This window comes from Fukomys damarensis, unplaced genomic scaffold, assembly GCF_012274545.1.
Source record: "Fukomys damarensis isolate Sample0158 unplaced genomic scaffold, DMR_v1.0_HiC HiC_scaffold_33, whole genome shotgun sequence".
NCBI classification, from domain to species: Eukaryota; Metazoa; Chordata; class Mammalia; order Rodentia; family Bathyergidae; genus Fukomys; species Fukomys damarensis.
In genome coordinates, this window is record NW_022900945.1 from 25,296,644 (window position 1) to 25,323,890 (window position 27,247).

The following is a 27,247-nucleotide window of genomic DNA, read 5'->3' on the forward strand; positions in this document are numbered from 1 at the left end:
GCAAAAAAAAAAAAAAAAAAAAAAGTCATGCTCCATACTGTTCAATTGATCAGGACTTTAGAGTAACTATTATTTTGGTTGTGGTACTATATGGAATAATTATACTCATTGATTTCAACAACGAGATATTTGGACTGTTTCTGAAATTATGTTATTAACAGTTGTGAGCCCATCAGTTCAATATGAGAATTCCAAGTAAAATTTTACTTGGAGTGAATAAATCTTATTCAATGATGACTTTACAAAAAGTCTAGTATAATTGTGAAAACTTACCTTAAAATTGTATTTCTAAAAACTCTATGACCATTTTTAATATAGTCATGAAATTAGAAATAAGAAAAGATGACCTATAATATCCATCACTACTCCCCTTTTAAGACTTAGGTGTCTCCCCAAACCACCTGAAATAAAATCCCTGCCATCCTAATCCTACCAAATCAGCCTTCAGTTTTTCCTTCTGATTCATCTCATATCACTTCTTCCTCCTTTACTGCTCTTCAGTCACCCTTTGTGGTGGCTGTGGCCTTCTTTTCTCCTTTGTGCTAATACCAAGCCCAACACCTACTTGCTGTTCCTGGATGCTCTTCCTACATCTTTGCATGGCTGGCTCCCTCTTAACTGTTCAGTGCTCAGCCCAAGATGACATTCCCCAAGAGACTTTCTCTGATCATGCCTTTTCAGAGTCCCTCCACTTTATGCTACCATTGTTCTCAATAAGATTAGCTTGTTTTGGGCCAGGGATTTAGCTCAGTGGGGCTGCCAGCTGCCTCGGAAGTGCAAGGTCCTGGCTTCAATTCCCAGTACTGCAAAAAAAAAAAAAAAAAAAAAAAAAAAAAAAAGATTGGCATGGGTATTTTTTATGATACTATTGCTCTCTAAAGTGATTTTTAACTATTTGTCACTTACTGTGCTCACCAGGGACCTTTTCTATCTCATTTATCACTAAATTTCCTGGGACCCAGTACACACTTAAATATTCATTGAAAGAATGAATTTTCTAAATATACGAATGAATTTATAGGAAGCTCTCCAATTCTTTTTTGAGGACAAATGAATAAGATATTCATTCTTAATCAATCTGTAAGGAAAAATATTTTTTAAAAAGGAGAATTACATTACTATGAATTCTTAAGAAAAGTGTCAAGTTGCTGATGATGACTTTGGAGTAAAAGCAGAGTTTGGGCTTTCTACTCCCTTCTGAGTCAGTACTTCATAAAGGAGAACTTTCTTTTTACTTAAAGTACTATAAATTTTATAAATACTAAAAATACCTATAATAAAATTAAAGAATATAGAAATTATTCTTTAGATCAATATATAGATTCATGTAGATTCTTTTATGAGATTGTCTTAAAGCTAAAATGGTCCTAAGAAGTTCTTTCAATAGCAAGTAACATACCTCTGGAATAAAGTCTAACATAGCATTTTAATTTCAGAATATATTTTACAACACCCTGCCCAGCTATTCAAATCCAGCTATTACTACTTCTTCCAAATACCACAGTTCCCAGAATTTATGTTCTCAATAAATGATTTCAAGGTAAGGCAAACATTTTGAATGAAAAATGTAATTAAAATGTTAAAACTTAATGAATGGTTTAAGAACTTACCTATAATCTTAGTTGTATTTATAGTCTCTGTTCATATATTTGAATGCCCAGCTGTCCAGTTTTTCTGTGACAGCCCATACTTCTATAGGCGTACCTCTTTTTAGACAACATCTCATGGAGAGATGAGGAAGTATGAATACCAGGCAAGAAAGTTTGACAGCAGCAGAAGAGAAAGCCCTTGGGAATGAACAAAACCTTTAGACAAAGCAAACATGCAGTGTTGGTGCACCATGTATATTGATATGTGGGTATCTTAGACGCTTACTGAAAGCTTCTTATATACCCAAAATGCTGTTCGATTTTGAAAAAAGTTTAAAGATCAATATAATTTTACTGGAAATAATTTTGTATATATCTCTACAGATAAGGATTTTTTTAAGGTGAAGATTGAACCTAAGGTCTTAACATATGTTAAGTACATGTTCTACCACTGAACTACCTCCCAGCTAATGAGGACTTTTTAATTTTTTTAATATACTCCAGTACCACTATCAAACCTAACAGAGAGAATGACAACTTTTTAATCATTTAATACCTATTCAGATTTTGTTAACAATTTCAACTCTCTTGATATCCTTCATTTGTTTTAGTCAGGGACCAACAAGGTCCATACATTATATTTGGTTATTATGGCTTTTTTTTTAATTAAGAAAGTCTCATTATGTTCCCCAGACTGGTCTTGAACTTGTGGGCTCAAGTGATCCTCCTGCTTCAGCCACTTCAGGAGTTAGGACTACTGTCATGTGCCACTACACCTGTCTATTATGGCTTTTAAATTTTATTATACATTCTTTTCTGGGTTTTTTTTTTCTTTTTAAAAAAAATACTATTTACTTATTGAGAAATTGGGTCATTTGTCCTGAAGAAAGATCCACATTTTGGATTTGATTAATTTTTCCAATGTGGTGATTTAAGTTTCTCCTCACCCCACATTTTTTCTGCTTCATAGGTACTAGTGATATAGAGGCTTGATTAGACTGAATTTTAATTTGACAGGAACATTTAATAGGCATTGCAGTATATTTCCTAATGCATCACCTTGAGGAAGTATGTTCCTGGTTTTATAATTCCAACGCCGATCAGTGGGCCCATGAATTGTCAGCTGATCAAACATTTCCTGACATCCTTTCACCAACTAAGTGTTAGCACAATGATGATGATAGCCTAGGTTTATTGTTTCATTAAATTGTGCAAAACAATGATTTTTTTACTTCTGTCACCCTGTCTTCTTTTATTAATTGGAATTCTTTTGCAAAGAATTTCTCCACATCATCTATTGATTATTCTTAAATACACTTTACACAAGAATGGCAGGACAAAAGCTTCATTTTTTTCCTGTTATTAAACAACTGTCACTGTAATGAGTACATACATACTTGTCACACAAATCAATTATAGTCATTATTCTTTTTGATACCCAAATTGTCCCATATTAGGCAAGTGGGAACCCTGAACATTGGCTCCCATGTCCTTTGACATAATCTCTTAAATCAAAGGTAATTAGTACTCAGTGTTCAGGAACATTACTTCCTAATGTTCTAGATCAGGAATGTTGAGGAACATTACTTCTTAATTTTCTAGGTCAATAATGTTTGGGAATGTTCAGGAACGTTACTTCTTAATGTTCTATGGCACGTCTCCCACAGCCAACACTTTGTTATCATTGAAAGCTCCAGAAGGTTTGCCATCACTGTTCTAGTCTTACATTTTATTTCCTATTACAGATCTAGAGTCAGACATTTATTCAAGAAACTTTGAATCCTTTTAGTAAGAAATGGTATTTAGAGATTACAATCTTGATGAAAAGGTGATCATTGTAACTGATTTTATTGCTTTTAAATCCTGGATGTAAATAGGATTTAGATGTACATATTTTTAGAAAGAAGGAATAAATACTTGTATTTAACAATGAAAAAATAAATACTTGTATCACAAATTTAAGACTTTAGGGTTTTTACTTAACTTCTGTGATTTTTATATAAAACAGTCATGTAGTTCCATTTCTAAATTCTAAAAGTACATTCAGACATGTCTTCCTTGCTTCTTTGAACCCTCCGTCCTGTTCCCTACATCTCCTATAAAAAACAATTTTATTTAATTTTGGAATATCTTTATTTGGTTTCTCTTTTAAACTATAAGCTTATATATAGTTCTATTTATCCCCCTATTTATACAAAAAATAACATGTTGTGAAACACTTCTGTCATCCTGTTTTTGTTTGTTTTATTTTTTGTTTTTTCACTTGATATATCCTGGAGATTACTCCATAAAAAATATAGAGTTTGTGACCATCTTTTCTTGGAGTACTAAAAACACAGTATAACACTGTGTAACTATACCAGTTTATTCAACCAGTCCGTTACTAATGGATATGTGATTGGTTTCCATCATTTTCTACTACAAATACATTTGCAGTTACTTCATACATACATCATTTTACATTTTTGCAAGCATGTTTTTTTGGGTTGAGGGGTTCACAATTAAAAAACCATCCCAGTTATTCTTAGGCAGATGATTTAGATTTGTACTTTGAGAAATGCTGGTATAGTGAGAAGAGTTTTTCAAAATGTGGGTGGAGACTTGGTGGGGAGGAGATCAATTGTCAGTAAGCAACAGCTGTTAAATATTAAGAAAGGCTTTTTTGGTGGGAGTACCACTTGAGCTGGACCTTATAGAATATGAAAAGTCCGCAAGAATACAGGAAGCTTTTCATAAGAGTGAAGAATACAAAAGGAACTAAAAGGGAAGAATATAAAAAAGTCAGGAAAGCAAAACTTCATAAAATGTGTTTTGAAACAATAAAATCTTAAACCTAGCTGGAACAAAAGTTAGGAGTTGTGCCTGCACACTGATCACCATCCCCTTTTAAAGCTAAATATTTAGCTATAATCAGATAAATTAAAAGTTTAATTATTCTCTTTTTACTTAAATTAGGCCTTGAAACATCTCTTTACCAGTCACAACACTGGCATTGGAAAAAAAGGATGTCAATTAACAACGGAAGATCTTGAAGCTTATGTTTATGTCTTTTCTCAGCCTGGAGCATTAAGTGGTCCAATTAACCATTATCGAAATATTTTCAGGTCAGTACGATTTATTTTTGATTAAGTAAAATATTTGTTTGATTCTAAAGAAGCAATATTTTAAGATTAAATTTACCACGTATCCAAGCAGTCAAATAAAATATTCTAAATGTTTAGTAGCTGCATTATCTTTTTATGGAAAATTTCAAACATATGGAAAAGTTAACAAAAGACTATATAATACACTAGATCCTCCACATAACTGTCACTTGTTTTATCCATAATTTAATCCACTTAATCTCTCCTTTTGAATTAGTTTGAATAGATTTTTTTTTTAGTTTATTGATACATTTTAGGTATACAGTACAGTTAAATTCATTATTGGGAAATTGTACCTTTATGTGACAGGTCTTGGTTCTCATTTTTTCCGCTTACCCCTGCCCTCCCTTCACCCCCTCCTCCCTTCCCCATTTACAAACACTTTATTTCCATCTTTTCATTTTCTCACATTTTTTCTTTTCCCTTGTTACCTTTCCCCTGCCCTTCCCACTTTCCTTATAACTTTAGCCCTTTTCTTCCCATTTCACAATGTCAGTTATCTCATTAGGATCTTATGTACTATTACAATTGATTCACACCAGAAAAACTATTCAGTATTTACACATGTGTGACTTATTTATTTCTCTTAGGAGTATATCCTCAATATGCATCCATTTTGCCATGAATGACTCTAATTTCTCATTCTTTATGGCTGAGTAGTATTCCAGCCCTTTTCTTCCCATTTCACAATGTCAGTTATCTCATTAGGATCTTATGTACTATTACAATTGATTCACACCAGAAAAACTATTCAGTATTTACACATGTGTGACTTATTTATTTCTCTTAGGAGTATATCCTCAATATGCATCCATTTTGCCATGAATGACTCTAATTTCTCATTCTTTATGGCTGAGTAGTATTCCATTTTTATAGAAAAATCACATCTTTATCCAGTCTCCAAGTGATGGGCAAATGGGCTGTTTCCAAGTTTTAGCTATTACAAACTGTGCTGCTATAAACATAGGTGCGCATATGTCACTGTGATATGATTCTCTTAATTCTCTTGGAAAGATACCCAGTAGAGCTATGGCGGGGTCAAATGGAACCTCTAGTCCCAGATCTTTGAGGTATCTCCATATTGATTTCCATAGTGATTGCACCAGTCTGCACTCCCACCAACAATGGAAAAGGGTTCCTTTATCCCCACAACCCCGCCAACATTTGTTACTAGTTAATTTCTTGATAGCAGCCATTCTTTGTGGGTTGAGGTGGAATCTCAGTGTTGTTTTCATCTGCATCTCTCGAATATCAGTGATGTGGAACATTTTTTTCATATATTTACTTGCTGCTTTGTCTGAGAAATGTCTGTTCATTTTGATGCCCATTTTTGAATTGGGTCTTTATATTTGGGGGGGCTGGTTGTTTTGAGTTCTTTATATATTCTAGATAATAGTCCTTTGTCTGAGGAGCAGCTGGTAAAAATTTTTTCCCAATTGTAGGGTGTCTCTTAGTTCTGTTGATGGTTTCTTTTGCAGTGCAGAAGCTTTTTAATAAGATGAGATCCCAGTTATTGATTCTTTCAGCTAGTTCCCATGCTACTGAGCATTTGATCATAAAGTCTTTTCCTATGCCAATGTCTTCCAGAGTTCTGCCTAACCTATCTTCCAGCAACTGTAGTGTTTCGTTTTAATATTTAGATCTTTAATCCACTTGGATTTTAATTTAGTACATGGTGAAAGATAAGCGTCCACTTTTAATCTTTGGCAGGTTGGAATCCAGTTTTTCCAACACCATTTATTAAAGAGGCTGTCTTTCCTCCAGTGGGGATGGTCAGCTCCTTTGTCAAAGATGAGGTAGCTGAGTACATCTGGAGTTGTTTTTGTGTCTTCCAATCTGTTCTACTGATCCTCAGATCTGTTTCTTTGCCAGTACCATGCTGTTTTTTCACAGTAGCTTTGTAGTATAGTTTCAAATTGGGAATTGTTATACCCACTGCCATGTGTCTGTTGCCTAAGATGGCTTTTGCTATTCTAGGTCTCTTATAGTTCCAAATGAATTTTTGGATTCTTCTTTGTAGTTCTGTGAAAAATAGTGTTGAAATTTCACTTGGCATTGCCTTGAATCTCTATAGCAGTTTTGGTAGTATGGCCATTTTCACTATGTTGATTCTTCCTACTCAGGAGCAGGGGATATCTTTTCCTTTTCTTATATGTTCTTTGATTTCCTTTTCAGAGTGCTGTAGTTTTCAGTGTAGTGGTCTTTTGCTTCTTTTGTTAGGTTGATTCTTAGATACTTTTTTTTTTTTTGGATGCTATTGTGAAAGGAATTGTTTCCCTAATTTCTCTCTCAGTGAGTCTGTTATTTGTGTACAAGAAGGCTATGGATTTTTTGGTGTTCACCTTGTATCCAGCTACTCTACTGAATCTGTCAATTAAGTCTAGAAGTCTTTTGGTGGAGTTTTTGGCTCTTCAATGTAGAGTATCATATTGTTAGCAAATAATGACAGTTTAACTTCTTCCTTTCCTATCTTTATTGCTTTAATTTCTTTCTCTGGTCTAATTGCTGTGGTAATGTTTCCAGAAGCATATAGAAGAGGAGCGGTGATAGTGGGCATCCTTGTCTTGTTCCTGATTTCAACGTGAAAGTTTTCAGTTTTTGGCCATTTAATATGATGTTGGCTACTGGTTTTTCATAGATAGCCTTTATTAAGTTGAGCTATAGACCATCTATTCCAATTTTTTGCAGGGTTTTTAATCATGAATGGGTGTTGAATTTTTGTCAAATGCTTTTTCTGCATCTATCAAGAGGATCATATGATTTTGTCCTTGAATTTGTTAATATAGTGTATTACATTTATTAATTTACATATGTTGAACCATCCTTGCATCCCTGGAATAAATCCGACTTGGTCAGGATGTGTGATCTTCTTGATGATCCTCTGTATTCTGTTTGGTAGTATTTTATTAAGGATTTTTGTATCTGTATTCATTAAGGAGATTGTCCTGTTTTAGTTGAGTCTTTCCCTGGTTTGGGAATCAAAGTGATATTTGCTTCCAGGAATGAATTTGGAAGTATAGTTTCCCTTTCAATCTCATTGAAAAGTCTGAAGGGTAAAGGCAGTAGTTCTTCTCTAAATGTCTTGTAAAATTCAGCATTGAATCCATCAGGCCCTGGGCTTTTCATTGTTGGTAAATTTTTAATTACATTTTCAATTTCATTGATTTTAATTGGGGTGTTTAAAATGTTTTTATCTTCTTTGTTCAACTTTGGTAATTCATAAGTATCTAAAAATCTTTCCATTTCTTCTGTGTTTTACAATTTATTAGAGTACAGGTTCTCAAAGTAGGTATTAATGATCCTCTGGATTTCTAGTGGATCTGTTGTAACTTTGCCTTTTTCATTCCTGATTGCATGGATCTGAGCCTTTTCTTTCCTTTTTTTGATAAGATTAGCTAAGGGTTTATCGATTTTATTTATTCTTTCAAAAAACTAACTCTTTGATTCATTTATTTTTTGTATCGTTTTCTTAGTTTCCATTCCATTGATTTCTGCTCTAATCTTTATAATTTCCTGTCTTGTTCAAGCTTTGGTTTATTCTTGCTCTTGTTTTTCTAGTAGTCTAAGATTCATCATTAGGTTGTTTATTTGAGCTGTCTCTGTATTCCTAGTGTGGGCATTCAGTGCTATAAATTTTCCACGTAGAACTGCTTTCATTGTGTCCCATAGATTCCTGTATGTTGTATTGGCATTTTCATTTATTTGTAAAAACTGTCTGATTTCTTCTTTAATATCCTTTGTGATCCATTGATTGTTCAGGAGAGTGTTGTTCAATTTCCATGTGTTTGTGAAGTTCCTATAGTTTCTTATGCTATTGATCTCCTGCTTGATTGCACTATGATCTGATAATATACAGGGAATAATTTCGATTCTTTTGCATTTATTCAAACCTGTTCTGTGAGCTAGTATGTCTTCTGTCTTGGAAAATGACCCATGTGAAGCTGAAAAGAATGTATATTCTGATTTTGTTGCATGGAACACTCTATAGACGTCTATTAAGTCCATGCGTTCAAAAGCTTGGTTGAGTTCTAGTATTTCATTGTTTATTTTCTGCTTAGATGATCTATCTATTTGTGATAGTGGGGTATTTAGATCCCCCACTGCAATTGTATTAGTGATTATTTGGTTTTTCGTGTTACTTAATATTTGTTTTATATAGTTGGGGGCTTTAATATTTGGTGCATATATGTTTATGATTGTCAACTCTTCCTCTTGAATTGTTCCCTTTAGAAGTATTTAGTGGCCTTCTTTGTCTCTCTTAATCAGTTTTGGTTTGAAATTTATTTTGTCTGTGAATAAGATTGCCACCCCTGCTTTTTTCTGGGCTCCAGTCACATGTAGAACTCTTTTTCCATCCTTTCACTTTCAGTCTGTGGGCTTCTTTTTGCACTAGGTGTGTTTCTTATATACAACATATTGTTGAATTTTGCTTCTTAATCCATTCTGCCAGTCTATTTCTTTTGATTGGTGAATTGAGGCTATTGACATTGATGGTTATAACTGATATGTACTGACTTACTATTGTCATGTTATTGTCCTTTTTTTGACTCTTTAATTTTTCACCTTCTCCTTTTAGTTTCTTGCCTTGCCTATTTGATTTGCTCTGTTGGGCCTCGTCGTGTTGGTACCTTTATTGTCTTTTTCTAGGATATTGTTTAGAATTCCTTGTAGCGCTGGTTTGTTTTTCATGAAGTTTCTCAGGTGTTCTTTGTCATGGAAGTATCTTATTTCACCGTCCATTTTGAAAGAGAGTCTTGCAGGATTCATCAGTCTAGCTTGGAGGTTGTTTTCTTTTAGGACTTGAAATACCTCAGTCTAGGCTCTCCTTGACCCGAGGGTCTGTGTTGAAAAGCCTGCTGTGATTTTGATGGGCTTTCCTTTGCATGTGATTTGTTTCTTTTCTCTTACTGGTTGTAATATTTTGTTCTTCTGTTGGATTTCTGGGATCTTGATTATTATATGTCTAGGTGTAGATTTTTTTTTATCATAGCTAGTTGGAGTCCTGTATGCCTCACTTATCTGTATGTCAAATTTTTCCTTTCTGTTTGGCGAAGTTTTCTGTCATTAATTATGTGAACAGCTTTTTAAAGTCATTTGTATTTTCTCCTGCTACTTCATGAATTCCTATCAGTCTTATGTTATTCTTCTTTGCATCATCTAGGAGTTGTTTGATCAATTTCTCATGATCCCCTACTGTTTTTAAGAGACCTCTCTTTTCACAGTCACTGACTGCAATCCTATCTTCTATATCTGAAATTATATCTTTGCAATCTTTTATTCTGTTGCTTACACTTTTGATAGAGTTTTTAATCTCCTGGATATCTGTTTGAATCTGTTTTATGGATTCCATTTCTTTCCTCTGTTGGGCATTCATTGTTTCTATGTCTTTCTTATGCTGGGCCTTCATGGCTTCTATCATGGTCCTGAGCTCATCTATTGTTTTCTCAGTTTCTGATCTAGAGTCTCAAGTCACAACTTCCATTTTGCTCACCATCTCTATGGTCATCTGGGAAATTATTTCTGTTTTGAATTTTTCTAGAGCATGATTGATCTGTTTTGGTACTTCCTGTGCTTTGAGTTCAGGGTGTCCTGCTGGTTCACTATCAGACTTTTCGTCCTCATTTGCCCTACTGTTTACCACTGGTGAACTGAAAGTCTGCGTTTGTATCTTGCTTAAATGTTTTCTCATTTTTATTTTTGTTGTTGGGTTGTCCTTGGTTTAATTTCTGGGTTATTACTTAAATCTTCCTGATATAGTTGCTCTTTAGCCTTTGAGTCTCTAATGACTCATAGACATTCTCATGTTCATAATTTCAGAGAAAACAACTCATTAAATCAATCCCAATCCTTTATCCCAATTCATCCAGTCAGCAGCACAATAGGATTAAGCACACCTTGTAAATTGACCACTTATGTTAGTCATTAATCTATCACCTTTAAACCATGTGAATTAAATTAAAATCAAGAAGCAGCCCAAAATATGTTTGCAGTGAATAAGCTCTTCAATATAGTATCTTTACCATTTAGGATGGGGGCTTAGACAGAGTTAGATGAGAGAAATAGATAAGTGAAAGAATTGGAAAAGATTTCAAGTGAAGCCAGAGGACATAGAATGACCATACAATCTTTAGGAAACTATTAAATTGAAAAAGGATAGACAGAGTGCAAGAATAAGGACAAGAATATATCCCCTTAACAGTAATAGGGGCTCACTTTCCCTTGAAACTATTGACCCATGAGTGAGGTAAATGACAGAAGAAAAGAACGTAAAGAAAAAATGATAAAAGAAGAAGTCTGAGTTAGGGCAGGAGCTGGAGCTGAAAGGGAGATGAGGGATAATATGGTGGAGCAAGAGACTGAGTTGGAGAAAGAGGGCAGAAAAAAGAGAGAATTTGCAGAGTGGAATGAGGAAAAGAAAGAAAAAAATGAATCTGAAGGGCCTCTTTCAGACTGTATCTCTGCTGTCATAATATACAACATGCACAGCCATGTGCAGAACCAAGTCCCCTGATCTCAGCTAGCCAATGGCAGATCCCCACGACTCAGACTGACCTCAGGCCACAAGGCCCAAACTGAGTTCCCTGAACTGCAGGGTTGAACTTCATACAGTTCTATTACAGGTTTCCTCCGCCCTTTCTTTAAAGATGTTCAAAGTTGGGAGCTCAGAAAAATACCCTATATGACCACCTATGCCTCTGCAGAGTGGATCCAAGGACTGGCCCAATCAGCAGGTCTGGGGTGGGGGGGTTCAGAGGCACCCCTGCAGCTACCTTCTTTGCTGGAGCTGGTGGCGGAGCAGGCAGGGGAGGGCACAGCTACCTGGTTCCACCAAATGGGCCCAAGTAGGCCAGAGGAGCAGCCTTCCAAATCTCACCTTCCTCACTGGGACTGGTATCATGCAGCTGAATAGATTTATATTTTAATGATTATTAATTCATTCAAAAATATTTTATTGAGCCAAATATGGTGGTGCATAGTGAGTTCAAAGCCAGACCCTGTCTCAAAAAAAAAAAAAAAAGATTCCTGGTCTCGTGAAAACTTGTAGCATTGTGGGAGTACCATGCACTAAATAACCACAATAATGAATGCATGGATATACACTAATAATGTTGAAAGGAAGAGATAAAAACTGAAGAACTGAAGAAGTAAAGGATTTAGATATTTGTTGAACAAAGTTCAGGGTAGAGAAACTGGCCATCCAGGAATAGGAGTGTGGACCAAAGTGGTGTGGGAAGATGGGTGTTGTGGCTTCCAATAACAGAATTAGGACCACAGTAGCTGGAACACCCCAAGGGAGGGTGAGAAGAGCATGGGGTGAAGATAGGTCCCAAAGGTAGTTAGCAGCTGAACATGCAGAGCCAAGCAGGCCATATTAAGAATATAAGAGCATGATTATGAAGCCAGTGAATGAGTTTCAGGCAAAGGAGTGAAAGGATCCAGTTCATATTTGGGTAAATTTACTCAGGGCATAATGTGGACAGTGTATTGAAAGAGATTCAATGTATATGCAAGAACTACAGCTGCCCAGGTTAGAGTCAACTATAGAGTGAGTTTGTCAGTCTGAAAACAGTATAGATGAAGTAAGTGGGTAGATTTAGCCCCTGAAACAGCGCATTTTTTGTCATAGTCATAGAAACATAGGAGTGGCAAACCCATGTTTATTCTTTAGAATATGTCTATGGATTATTAATTTTAGTTTAATGAGTTTTATTACATTAAACAATGAGTGCTTAACAGGAAAAAATTACAAAAATAAAATATTGCATTTTTAATATTTATTGAGTGTTTAAAAATTTTTCCAATGTTGACCTTTTTTGGTGTACAAAATCTTAAAAAGAGTTTTTTGGGTCTTCAATGTAGAGTATCATATCATCAGCAAATAATGACAGTTTAACTTCTTCCTTTCCTATCTTTATTGCTTTAATTTCTTTCTCTTGTCTAATTGCTATGACTAATGTTTCCAGAGCTGTATCAAAAAGGAGTGGTGATAGTGGGCATCCTTGTCTTGTTCCTGATTTTAATGTGAAGGTTTTCAGTTTTTGGCCATTTAATATGTTGCTGGCTATTGGTTTTTCATAGATAGGCTTTATTAAGTTGAGATATAGACCATGTATTCCAATTTTTTGCAGGATTTTTTTTTTATCATGAATGGGTGTTGAATTTTGTCAAATGCTTTTTCTGCACCTATCGAAAGGATCATATGATTTTTGTCCTTGACCTTTTTAATATAATGTATTACAGTTATTGATTCACATATGCTGAACCATCCTTGCATCCCTGGAATAAATCCGACTTGGTCAGAATGTATGCTCTTCTTGATGATCCTCTGTATTCTGTTTGCTAGTATCTTATTAAGGATTTTTCCTTATATATTCATTAAGGAGATTGGCCTGTAGTTCTCTTTTTTAGTTGAGTCTTTTACATGTGTAAATACCGAATAGTTTCTCTGGTGTGAACAAACTATAATAGTACATAAGATCCTAATGAGATAACTGACATTGTGAAATGGGAAGGAAGGGCTAAAGGTCTAGGGAAAGTGGGAAGGGTAGGGAAAAGGTAATAAGGGAAAAGAAAAAAATGTGAGAAAATCAAAAGATGGAAATGAAGTGCTTGTAAATGGGGAGGGGAGGAGGGGATGAAGGGAGGGCAGAGATAAGGGGAAAAAATGAGAACCAAGACCCGTCATGTAAAGGTACAAGATCCCAATGATGAATGTAACTGTTCTGTATACCTAAAATGTATCAATAAACTCAATGAGGAAAAAAGAGATCTTAAAAAGAACAACAGAAATAAATTCCTATATGAGATACAATGAAAATATCGATAGCAGTATACAAAAAAATCTTTACTTTAATTATCACACCTAAGAAAGTCTTCACACATGACAACAGTGTATTCTATACACATGTATCACTTACACTGAATGCACATGTGTTTTGCTTTTTTGGTTTTTATTAGAACATTTTTGACATCTCTCTGGTCTTGCCATTTTGTTAGGAAGTTCTTACTATATTATACAATACATAGTGAATAGGAATATAAAATATCAATAAGATAAAGTATTAAATTATTAATATATATTGTATGTTTAGAATAAACATCAACATTTTTACATCAACTGTTTACTTGCTTACAAAACTTAAAAGATAACATCAGAAATAAATTCCTATATGAACTACAATAAAAATAAATACCAAAAGCACACTACAGAAAATATTTACTTCAATTATCACACCTAAAAAGTAAATGAGATAACAATAAAATAAAATATGAAATATGTGATAGACATCAACATTTTCACATCAGTTGTGTAGTTGCTTCAAATACCTAAAAGATAACATCACAAAGAAAAACCTATGTGAACTACAATGAAAATACCAATAGAACTCTACAACAAAAGTAATCTTTGCTTTAACTGTCATACACAAAGCAGTCTTCACATATGAAAATTGCATGTTTCATGCATCAGTGTCACTTATGCTGATAGTATTATATTTTGTTGTTTTGTTTTCTAGTAATTTCTTTTTTTCTTCTTCCTTTTTTATTCCCACCACGGTACTAGGAATCAAACTCAGGACCTTGCACTTGCAAGGCATTTTTTCAAAACCTGGAAGAACTTTTAAAAAATGAAAGAATGACCATTGATATCTTAAAGTCAATAAGTGAATTAAATAGCAGCTTATACAAGATAAAGAGAATTATTAATTAGAAATTATATCTGCAAACATTAACTAGAATATACCTTAGAGAAACAAATGCAAACTTAAAACACAGGGTGTATTTGACATGGGAATAGAATTAGAAATTGTGTATAATATATAAATGCTAAGAATATGTATATACATATATACACACACAGTATGTATAAAATGCTAAAGTGTATATATGTATTTACACTAAGAATATATATGTATGCACACTAAGAATTTTTCTGGGAAAATAATATAAATAAAATACATTAAATATTTTTAAAACAGTAGAGGAGGATAAGAAATTCAAAGGAAGGTAGAAAAGGATATAAAAAGAAGCAAAGAAGAGAAAATATAAAACAAAATGACATAAATTTCATATGTTAGTGAGCACAATCACCATCAATGCATTAATCTTTCCAGATTTGGTTTTTTAAACTTCCAGGTTAATGGTATTTATGCAGCTACTAGTAAAGCATAAGAATACAAAATTTTCAAAAGAAGACAGAAAAAAGCTATATAGCAGGTATTGATTTAAATAAAACAACTCTGTCAATGTGGAATCCAAGGAGAGTCAAGAGATACAAATGAGGAGTGAAGAAAATTCAAACATCCTTTTTGGACCAGCAACAAAAACATTACAACTATATACATATACATTTGTAAAGAGAATGGTGCAAGTCTCAGTTTTGGACAGAAGAAAAGAATGATAGTTTTTTTTAATATCTTCATTTTATCCCTTTTTTAGAGCTAACTTTGAGATATAAAACTGTTGTTACATAACTACAAGAGAGAAAAATCTCATCTTTCTGAAATTCTTTTACTAACAATTGCTCATTAGAAAGATCTGCACTCCCAAGAGGAAGCACTGGCATCCTGTTAATTAGCAGAAAGACAGAGACAGAGACCCAGAGAGACAGAGACAGAGACACACAGAGCCTGTGAACAGCAGAACTCACAAAATTATGAAGACAAAAGACAGTTTCAAACTAGATTGTAGATTAAATCTAGTTGGGTGAAGGTCACATCAGACCTGAAAGCTCAGCTGATGCCCTCAGGGCAGTTCTGCATACAGAATAAGCAAGCCAAGTACATAATTAAAAACATGGGTGTATGACATATAATAAGACTACAAATTAAACATATTTCATTGTATTCATGCATGAAATTGGCCCTTTTTCATCACCCTGAGTCTCCCCAGGATCACAGCTTCATTTAAGTACTCTCCAAAATCTGGAATCAAGGAACCAAAACAGACTGTAGGATCTATGCAGTACTGTGAAAAGATAAACAAGTATAAATTTACGATGGAACATCAGATAAGAAAGTAAAAATTGACAAACTTGTGAAAAAAATAGCCAAATTCACAAATGTTATGGAAGATTTTTAACCCACTTCTCATGGGATTTGATCAAGCATAAAAATAATTTATGAAGTTAGAAGAGATCTGGGCAGTCCTATTAATGTCTTTGGTCTTATAAATCTCTACTCAGTAAATAGAAATGTACATTATTTTACAATCATATGAAGAATATTTACAAAGACATTATATACTGGACTACAAAACAACTCTTAACCAAATACCAAAAAAAAAAATTATATAGATTATGTTCTCTGAATACAATGCAGTTAGAAATTAACAAAATTTTAGAAAACTATGTTCAGAAATTTGGACAATATTAATGTTTGTCTAGAACAAAGAAACTGCTTTACTCTCACATGAATCAATACAGATGGTTTCTGTGACCCCAAACAGTGTAGGAACTTCTGCCCTCCAGTAAGGTAATAATTCTGCAGGGGACACCAGCTGGGTGTCCTCTTAATCAGTTCTAACACTTTCTACTTGGAGATAGCATGATATCACACAGGTTGAGAGCTTACTGCTCACAAATGACCCCACTTTAAATCAGTTTAAACCCAATTCTGGGCCTTTGGAACTTCTGACCAATCAGAAAAATTGGGGTTCCCACAAAACCAACCTGAGGTTGGAACAGTTCACATAACTCAAGGAAACATTATGCTTACATTTACTGGTTTGTTACACAGGATACATTAAAGAATAAATATAAGCACCCAGAGGAAGAGATACACAGGGTGAGGTCTGGAAGGGTCCTAAATGCAGAAGCCATTGTCGCTGTGGGATTGCGGATGCCACCCTTCCAGCACATGTATGAGCCTTTGTCGAATTACTCAAATACTGGCCTTTGTATAAGTTCCTCCTAGAGATGAATTTCATATTTAATTATAATCTATAAATTTTGCTAGTCTCATCCAATTTAAAATTATATTGTACCCTTTGTTTTTGTTTTTGTTTTATACTAGGATCAAACTCAGGACCTTGTGCTTGCAAGGCAGGTGGTGGCACCACTGAGCTAAATCCCCAGCTATTGTAACCTTTCTTAAGTAACCTTTTGTTTTATTGTTCAAATGACTGCTGGATGTAGTATTTCTCAACCATTTTTCATTATCACTTCCTCAAGGAGACTTTTAAAACATTCTTTCCCTAATCATACTCTACCCCGTGAGATTTTATTACCTGTTTATATATTATATGTATCTTCATGCTTTATAAAAAGTAAGATTGTCCCTGTCCTGAACCAAATTTTACCCCTTTGGAGGTCTCATTGCCCCCTTTGAATGTATAGTATGCATAGTGTAATGGAACATTGTGGAAAATGTTATTTTAACTTTTACAATGAATCTCAAAGCTCACGTTTTGTTTTATAGCTGCCTGCCTCTCAAACATCACATGGTAACCACTCCAACATTACTACTATGGGGAGAGAAAGACGCATTCATGGAGGTTGAGATGGCTGAAGTCACAAAGACATACGTTAAAAACTATTTCAGATTAATTATTTTGTCAGAAGCCAGCCATTGGCTTCAGCAAGACCAACCTGACATAGTGAACAAATTGATATGGACATTTCTGAAAGAAGAGACAAGGAAAAAGGACTGAGTTTTCTTTATCTTCTATGAAGGGTCTTTAATGAAATCTCTAATTTTTAAAACTTATTCATCAATTTCTTTATGTTTTACTAGGGGAAAATCTGTTTTAATATGCTTTATTATAAATATCCTGAAAATGGTATTGAAAAAATGTGAATGTGTGAGCATGGAATATAATGTTGATTTTATTCTGTAGTATTTTGCACAGAAATGTATCTGCCTTAAAATGAACACATTCATATGAAAAGGAAGTTGGGGAATGGCTTAGTTTTGGTTTCTTGTTTTCTTTACCTTGTTGGCATAAGGTGCCTTTTACAGATGAAAGTTAAAGATTAGCTGTGCCATACTGAAAGACAAATCTGCAGTGGTATAAATTTTATTATTTAAAAGTTCTTTTTACTATTTTCAACCATTAAAATTCAATTATCAAATTATATATTTGTAAATATATTTTATATATTTGTTATATAATATATATTATAAATTTTATATATACACACACATATATATAAATATAACTAGATATCTATGCATTCTTAAAATGGGCCATAAGTACTATTCATACTAGGAAATTTAAACTGCTTTTTGCAACTAATATCATGCCACATCAATTTAAGATATGTTAAAATTCATGTATGTGTGTGTGCATGTGTGTGTATTATATTTATGCATACATATTTGTTAAACATTGCAGAGTCTGAATTCTGCTTAGTTGATAAATTAGGAGAATGATCAAAATGTCTTGATTCTTTAGGACAAGAACTTTCACCATTTCACTTAGAAGCACTTTAGAGCTTTGGCATATCTGAATTGCCAGCATCACCACTCTTTACACATTGGGGCCATAACTAAGTAAAATAAAGGTTACTGGAACACAAGTACTTCATTACCAGGAAAATCTGATAATAGCGATAGCTAAGTGACTGACTGATGGGTAGCAGGTAGTTTATTCTGCCTGGATATGCTGGTCAGTGGAATGATTCACATTCTGAGTGGGATGAAGCTGAACAGTGTGAGATTTCATCACACTACTCAGACTGGTGCACAATTTAAAACTTATAATTTTTTTTCAGGAAGAATTTTTGTTATGTAGTCCAAGCCAGAACTCACTCTATGACCTAGGTTGGCTGTGAGCTCAAAATTGTCCTGCCTCGTCCTCCTAAGTGCTAGGATTACAGATTTATTTCTGAAAGAATTTTTTCTTTAATATTTTCAAACTGTGGCTAACTACAGGTAACTGAAACTGTGGATAAAGGAAAACTACCATAATATTGTACATCTGATATACTGCTAGACACCATGTGTAGGAGGGGAATGTAAAAGAAAGGTTACGTGGAACTTTTCCTTAAAAGTATACACGGAATGCAGTTAAACAAAGATTCAAGAGTAGAAATGAACATTACAAGTAAGAGTGAGAAGACCTGCAAAATAGATAACAATACTAGCTTAAAGGACTGTTTCTCATTCCCTTAGGTTCTTCTTGGGTGCAGGAGACAACTAACTAGTAACATTGCCGAATCATAGCACTTTAGAGACTACACTGTGTTCCCAAATTAGTCTTGTGATGGTGAAAAGAATGTTTCCCTCTCTGAGTATAATTCTCAAAGTGACAGAAGAAAGTGGAATGTCTCTAAGAATTCTTATACCATGGCAACTTTACACTGGTGTCTCATAACAACATTACAAAGTAGGGACTATCACCATTTTAGAGATGTGGAAATGAGATTTAATGAGTAACTGTGCCAATGCCCATAGTATAAGTTGGATTGAGCCTAAGGTCCATTTGGCTATAAAACCTATGATCTTGCACTTACTTCACATTTTGATTACCAGCTTTGGTATCTATACCACTTTTCCTGTGGTAGCAGTAATCTGGTGTTCTTTGATAGATGGAATAGATGAAAACATATCTCAGAGACCTACAGTAAGATTTTTTAATTCTAGGGAAAAGGAATTCAAATTAGTGATTAGCAAACATAAGAATTCTCCATATGACATTATCAGATTGCACATGCTACCAGGTATATAAGAAAGTCTGATTCATACCAACTTTGACTGTTCCCCTCTTTATCACTTTTGAAGAGCAACAACAACAACAAAACAGAATGTGACGTGTTAGTTGTGTGTGTTGACACACTAAAGTAATCCTGACTTATTTTAATGAAAACCTGCTATTAAGTTGATTTTGAGGTTTGTTGTTAGTGTTACTTATGTCATTTTGGAATGGTGATTGATTCATTTGGACAAATTTTAAGAATATGAACCAAAGCCAGGCATGGTTTCATACCTGTAAACCTGGCACTAGCACTCTGGAAAGCTGAGGCAGGAGGACAACAAGTTCCAGCACAGCCTGGGCAAATTAGTGGGACCTTTTTCAAAATAAAAAATGGAGGCTGAGGATGTAGCTCAATGCAAAGACCTTGAGTTCAGTTCTCAGTAGCACGCACACACACACACACACACACACACACACACACACACACACCCCAACCATGTCATGGCCAATCCTGTCCTATTTTATTTTAAGATAGATAGGTTTTCCCTATGTTGCCCTGACTTACCTTGAATTTGTGATTCCTTTTCTGAATTTCTGGGATTACAGGAGTGCAACTGACCCATGCCTGGGTCAATTCTGACCTATTAAAATGAATGTACTCTAGTCTTCAGTGTATGTGGAAAAGTGCTTGTAACACAAAGGCTCAAGGGTGGCATCGGATAAACTTAGGATAAAGAGAACTGTTTCCATAGAAATCAATTTGTAGAGAGAGTAAATTAATTTGACAAACTATCTGCTAAAGCAGTTCACAGTAAATAAACTTTAAGTGATAATGACACTTAAAAAGTAATTAGCATTTATCCATTCAAATTAATATAATTTTGATATATGCATACTATAAATATCAGAATTTGTTATGTGAAAATAACTTTATTAACCATATATGTCAAAAGAAAGATATTTGCAGGATTTTTGTTGATAGGATTATAAGCAGCCTGTTCTATTTACCATCTATGATTTTTCTGATTTCATCACTTCCTATTCATTAACCCACAATATCCTGAGTTCTAATTATGTGGAAACAGAGTACTTGAATGTGAGGAAGGGTTGCACGCTAGAGGTCAGCCCCAGAGCCAAGCTGCCCACATTCTGAGTTTACTGAGAAGTCGGCATCAGGGCTGATCCGCCTGTGGACTCGGAGAGGAAGGTGTGGGAGAAGGCGGTCGCGCAGGAAAGCAGCCAGTCCCTGTACCCGCGGCGGTGGCCAACCCGATCCTGCAGCAGACGAACATCAGTGCGTGGCGCTGGGCCTGGGCCGTCCGCTTGGAGGCTGTGCTGGTGCCCGTGCGGGTGGCCTGCCTCGTCTTCCTCTTCCTCTGGCCAGGGGTCATGCTTCCCACCTGTGGTCTTGCTGCTCAACTGGCGGCACCCACCAAGATTTGGAGAAGAAATCTGACGAAACCAGTGCTCAGATTCTTGTTTCAGGTGGCGTTCTTTTTCGCTGGGTTCATGATTAAAGTGAAAGTGGGAAAGGCACCTCGAGATAAGGCCCCCATCTTCGTTTCAGCGCCACATTCCACTTTCTTTGATGCAGTTATCTGTGTTGTGGCGGGGTTACCCTCGTGCTTCTCTGCAAGTCAAAACATACGGATCCCATTGGCTGGCAAACTCCTCATGTTAACAGAGCCGGTACTTGTGACCCCAGAAGACCCAGATTCTAGAAAGAATACCAGGAATGAAATCCTGAAACGAATGACATCAGGAACGAAATGGTTGCAAATTCTGATTTTTCCGGAAGGTGTGTGCACCAATCGCTCCTGCCTGGTCACTTTTAAAGTAGGACTCTTCTCTACTGAAACACCCTGGACACAGTGACCTGGTAGGGACCTGGCAAGGGTTTACTGGTTCCAGGCCTGCACGTTAACTCTGAGTCAACCTTTCTTCAGGTAGAAGTTGAGTTTATGCCGGTTTATATCCCAAATGATGAAAAGGAAAGGACCCCCTCCTTTCTGCCAGTGTGGTCCCAATTAACATGGCACCTGTGACAGACCACACTTAGGAAGATTGCACACTGATGATTTCGCAGGTAACCTTCACCTACCCCTGGAAGCTGGTTTGGTAGAATTTACAAAAATTAGCCAAAATTAAAATTAGATTTGGATAATATTCATAAACATTTGGATGAATATGCTATAATTGCAGTTGCCTCAAAAGGAGGGAAGATAGGAATTGAAGAGTTTTCAAGTTATTTAAAATTCCCAGTTTCAGAACCCTTGAGACAACTTTTTTGCTATCTTTGACAAGAATAATGATGGCATCATAGACTTCAGAGAGTATGTGATAGGTCTGAACATCCTGTGCAATTCTGCCAACACTGAAAAGATCCTGCAAATATCATTTAAGCTTTTTTATATTGATGAAGATGGTTTTGTAACAGAACAGGAATTCACTGCTTATACTTCAAGCAGTTTCTAGAGTGCCAGATCTTGATGTTTCCAGGCTCTTTCAGGAAATAGCTGGAAAGAACTCAACATATATCTCATACAACACCTTTAGGAAATTTGCTCCAAAGCATCCAGCATATGCCAGGTTATTTACTTCATAGTTGGACCTCTAGGCAGCCTACATATATTTATTACCACAAGAAATGTAGTCTTAATCATCGTGTTGAAATGTTCGAGTCATCCCTGAACATGGCCAAACTACCTTCTTTGTAGAAATAATGACTGAAATAAAAATTTTCCTTTGAGGAAAAATTCAATCGTTTTTACTCTAAGTAAATATGGACATTTAATTATTTTAAAATGTACTTGATGGATATTTTGATTTGATTTTTATTATTACCCCTTTTCCTCTCTCTTAGTGTTTGCCAGGCACAGCGGCACAGACCTGTGTCACAGCCAAGCACAGGACTGAGGCAAGGGAGGATTGCTTTGCAACAACATAGCAAGACCTGAAATCACAAAACCCACAGGGGAGTGTCTGGGGATACAGCTCAGTGGGAGAGTGTGTGCCTCGCATGTGTGAGGTCCTGGGTTTGAACTCTAGTACTTTAAAAAAATGTTTGTTTCAATGACAAAATGATCTACTCATAAACATTAATTACAATGCAGAGTTCTAGTGTTTTATTTTGTTTAGTGCCAAAGAATGGCCAGAGAAACATAGCACATCAGCTCTCTCTCAATTTTATAGAAATGGTATCTCACTGGGAGTAAATAAATTCTTTAAATTACCTTTCATACCTGCCCCCAAAGTCCTGGTAGATAAATGCTTCTTTGTTCTTTCATAAAATAGCCCAAGTTTCTTATTTTAAAGGCAAAATGATAATAAACATCCGGTTGATATGGCATTGGGAATACATTGAAACAGTTAAATATGGTATGGCTTTTCCCCTTTCTTTTTATAAAACATAAAAGTGATTATTTAGAATGAGAAATCACAACAGGTTATACTTTCTAGGCTGGCTTATAACATAAACAGAGGTTATAAATGCAGGAGTTATGATAAATTCTGAGTCGCAAAACAAAATTTTATGTTAACAATTGCATATTCTACCTTTCTGAGAATATTTTTTGTTCTGATGAGGCACTAGTGAGAACTGAAGCCTCTACTTACGTATATGTAAGCACTTCCTATAAACTTCTAATACCTGTTGCTATAAGATATCTTTATGTGGTGATGTGAACCTTGGGCTCTACCCTTTCATGTTACCATGCAGAATGAACCAGCAAAGTACTGTATTCCTGGAATCCTGCCTGTACCAGGACAGGCAACAAGCGCTTATGGAAACATGGAAATGACTATGAACCAATGAACATGCCTCACTATCCAGATCTACCATATCCCAAACATAGTTTCCTTGTAGTTAAATCTTTAAAATTCCTGCAGTCACTCACTACCTCCAGATAAAAAGCAGCAATTTGCCAAGAGGAAACAGAGGATGAATGTTGACTGGTTGAGGTCCAAAACCTCTTATTTTTGCAAGCTTTGCAAAAACATACCTAAGTAAACACATTTCTAATAACCCTATTAGCCTTTCAGGGGTTGTGGAAATGGGGCTCTTGAAGCTTTGACTTCATTAGCTTCTTGATATTTTGAAAGGGTAGAAAGAATGAAAAGATGCATGGGGAAACTGTAAGATGGGGAAAGCAAAGAGAATGAAGGACAAAAATAAAAATATTTTGGAGATAATTTCCATGCAGTTCTGCCCTGAGAAAAGGAGGTCAATAAGTAATAATTTCATAATCTCCACTATTGCCATGAAACTCAATTTGTCCTGAAAACAAATCCATATATGTATAATTCAGACATGATAGTTTTTTAATGTACTAGAAATTATTCATTTAAATCAGAAGTTTCACTTAAAACTACCAAGGTATTATATACATATATATAGTTATTATTACTTTTGCAGAACTCCTTTGATACGGCTTCTAGAGAGGTGTCCTAGTCACTTTCTAGTTTCTGGGACACAGTACCCAAACCCCTACATCTTAAAGGAGGAGAGGCTTATTTTGGCTCTTGTTTTCCTGCCATATTCAGCTGGCTAAAGGGCAGAAAGGGCATTCGGTAAGGGTCTGGTGGAGGAAAGCTGCTCACATTTTGGTGATCAGGAAGCAGGGAGAGAGAGAAGGGAGAGGACGGGAGGGAGATTTACTCTCCCAGGTCACGCCCCCATACCCCGCCTATTTCAACCAGGTCCTACCTCTGAGCAGCAGGTCATCTGTAGTGCCCGTCATTCAATCACCTTCCAAAAGCTCCTCCTCTGAGCGCATGAAAGTTTGGGGGGGATTCGTTCTTGAGCTAAACTATAGCATTCAGCTATATAAAACATCAAGGTCCTTTTTATACCCTCCCTTTTAAATTCAGATGTTTAACTCTCTTTAACATGCAGTAGTTTTAAAAAAATCTTTCTATTTTAAAATAAACACAGATGCAGAAAACCACACTGAATACATCTGTAAATTAAAATTATTATTATAGAGTTATCCCTAGCTATCCAAGAGGATTGGTTCCAGAAACCTCTGCTGATACCAAAAATCTGAAGATGTATGTACATGTAGCAACTCTCCACATTAAATAAAATCATTATGTACTGTAAATATGTACTAATAATTTTTAAATTTTTTCCTGTCATTGAGTTTATTGATACATTTTAGGTATATCATACAGTTACATTCATCATTGGGATCTTGTACCTTTACATGACAAGTCTTGGTTCTCATTTTTTCCCCTTACCCTGCCCTCCCTTCACCCCCTCCTCCCTTACCTATTTACAAATACTTTATTTCCATTTTTTCATTTTCTCATATTTTTTCTTTTCCCTTATTTCCTTTTCCCTACCCTTCCCACTTCCCCTACACCTTTAGCCCTTTTCTTCCTATTTCACATTGTCAATTATCTCATTAGGATCTATGTGCAATTATAGTTTTTTTTTACACCATAGAAACTATTTGGTATTTACACATATGTTACTTCTTTATTTCACTTAAGAGTCTGACCTCAATATGCAGCTATTTTCCTATGAATGACTCTAATTTATCATTCTTTATGGCTGAGTAATATTCCATTTTTATAGAAAAACCACATCCTCTTTATCCAGTCTCCAACTGATGGGCAAATGGGATGTTTCCAAGTTTTAGCTATTACAAACTGTGACGCTATAAACATGGGTGCACGTATATCTCTCTGGTATGATTCTTTTAATTCTTTTAAAAGATACCCAGCAGAGGGATGGCTGGGTCAAATGGAACCTCTAGTCCCAGCTCTTTGAGGTGTCCCCATATTGATTTCCACAGTGGTTGCACCAGTCTGCACTCCCACCAACAGTGGAGAAGGGTTCCTTTCTCCCCACAACCCCGCCAACATTTGTTATTGGTTGATTTCTTGATAGAAGCCATTCTTTCTGGAGTGAGGTGGAATCTCAGTGTTGCTTTCATCTGCATCTCTCAAATTTTTTAAAAAGAACTAAATTTTACAAATCTAAAAATAATGGCATACTATTTGCCTATGACCTATGCATAACCTTTCACAGCCTTTAAATCATCTTCAGATTACTTGCAATAGCTAATACTATGTAAATACTATGTAAATACTATGTAAATGATATGATAGCTGTTCCACCATATTGTTTAGGTGATAACAGCATTCTCTTGAATTGTTTTTGAATATTTTTGACCTGTCCCTGATTGAATCCAAGAGGCAGAACATCTGAATATAGAGGGATGACTATATACTAAAAATATAATTTATATTATGTATTCTAACCTGTTTCAAGAGAATCTCATAACCAACATTGAAATCAAGGCATAAAATTTGTAGGGGCCAGGGATTTAGCTCAATGGTGCTGCCACCTGCCTCTGAAGCGCAAGGTCGTGAGTTGGATCCCAGCACCAAAAAGAAAAAGAAATAAAATTTGTCTAGTCATTGTACTTCCCCCTCCACATCCCAGATTTTTGTTCATTTGTGTCAGTCCTGGGGGTTGCACCTATGACCTTTCACTTAGCTACATCCTCAGCCCTTTTTCATTTTTTATTTTGAGCCAGGCTCTTGCTAAGTCACTGAGTTGTCCAGGCTGTGCTTGAATGTGGATCCTCCTGCTTCAGCTTCTGGAGTGCTGGAATTATACACATGTGCCACCAAGACCAACTCTCTATTTTCAAAATTTGAGACAGGGTCTCACTAAATCACCCAGGCTGGGTTCACATTTAGGATCTTCCCGCATTAGCCATCCAAGTATCTGGGACTGCAGGCATGTGCCAGAGCCTCTGGCTGGAAATGAAGTTTAAAAATACTGAAATTTAATTCCCCAAGTGATAGTGCTAAAGAGGCAAGATTTTTAGGAAGTAATTAAACCATAAGTGTAGAGCCTTCATGAATGAGATCACTGTACTTATAAAGAGGTAAAGGAGGAGCTGTTTGAGGATACAGCAACGAGGTACCATCTTGGAAGAAGAGGGTGAGCCCTTTAACAGATATCAAATCTGTTAGCATCATGATCTTGGATTTCCGAGGGTCCACAACTATGAGATGCAAAAATGAAAATGGCTTCCCAAAGAAGCTCTTGTCCTGAGCCCAGAACCTGTGACTATGTCAGGCTATGTGGCAAAAAGGAATTGAGGTTGTACAGGTAATTAAGATTTTGTAGTTATTTGATTAGCAAGCTTAATTCCATTACAACCTTAATTCCACTTTGTTTCTGGAGGCACATAATGTCAGGTTATCCTTCTGTCTTTGTCATTTCAGTATAACAAATACCACAGACAGGGGGACTTAATACTGCTTTCTCTAGGATGTTTCTGCCTTAGAGCCAGCTGACCATGGACTGAATTCCCTGAGACCAGGAGTCAAACCAAAACTTTTCTCCTTTAAGCTGTGTGTCACAGAGATAGGAAGGCTAACAACTCCTTTGCATATTCAAAACACTTTTATTTAAAAGGAAAACTAAGCATAATGGCACATAACTGTAATCCCATCACTCTGAGAAGCTAAGGCCAGAGAGCTGAACATCTGCCTGGGTAACTTGGTAAATCCAGCTTAAAGTAAAAATAAAAAGAGCTGGGCATGTGGTTTAAAAATGTGGTTTTGTTTTCAAGACTTGGAGTCCTTGGAAGAAGTTTCCTGCCTTCTAAGGTGATTTTACCTGAATTTATTTTTCACACATAAGAATCACAGTTAAGAATAGCCTCAAAGAAAATTACAGGTTTAGCTATGTTTCCCTTTAGAACTCTTTTATTGCTAGTTCCTCAGGATTCTTCCTCCTGATCAAAATGCCTTTTAAGAAACAAATTCACATTAAGGTATAAATGAGTGCAGAATAAACTGATTAAAATTTAAATGATGCTTTCAGTTAAAAAAAAACTCTAAAGGTAGAAGTGAAGT

At 35.5% G+C, this 27,247-nt stretch overlaps 1 protein-coding gene and 1 pseudogene across 2 annotated transcripts in view; both read left to right on the forward strand.

Annotated features, from left to right (window-relative positions):
• Positions 1-17,774, forward strand: part of Ephx4 (epoxide hydrolase 4) — a 44,052-nt gene extending 26,278 nt beyond the window's left edge. For both annotated transcript variants that reach the window (XM_010644933.3, XM_019210786.2), the window contains exons 5-7: positions 1,437-1,540; positions 4,545-4,693; positions 17,149-17,774. In XM_010644933.3, the coding sequence (XP_010643235.1) occupies positions 1,437-1,540; positions 4,545-4,693; positions 17,149-17,380 (485 nt within the window). In that variant the 3' untranslated portion in view covers positions 17,381-17,774. The remainder of the gene's footprint in view (positions 1-1,436; positions 1,541-4,544; positions 4,694-17,148) is intronic.
• A 2,754-nt stretch (positions 17,775-20,528) lies between these two features.
• LOC104876743 lies at positions 20,529-22,474 on the forward strand (annotated as a pseudogene).
• The last annotated feature ends 4,773 nt before the right edge of the window (positions 22,475-27,247 follow it).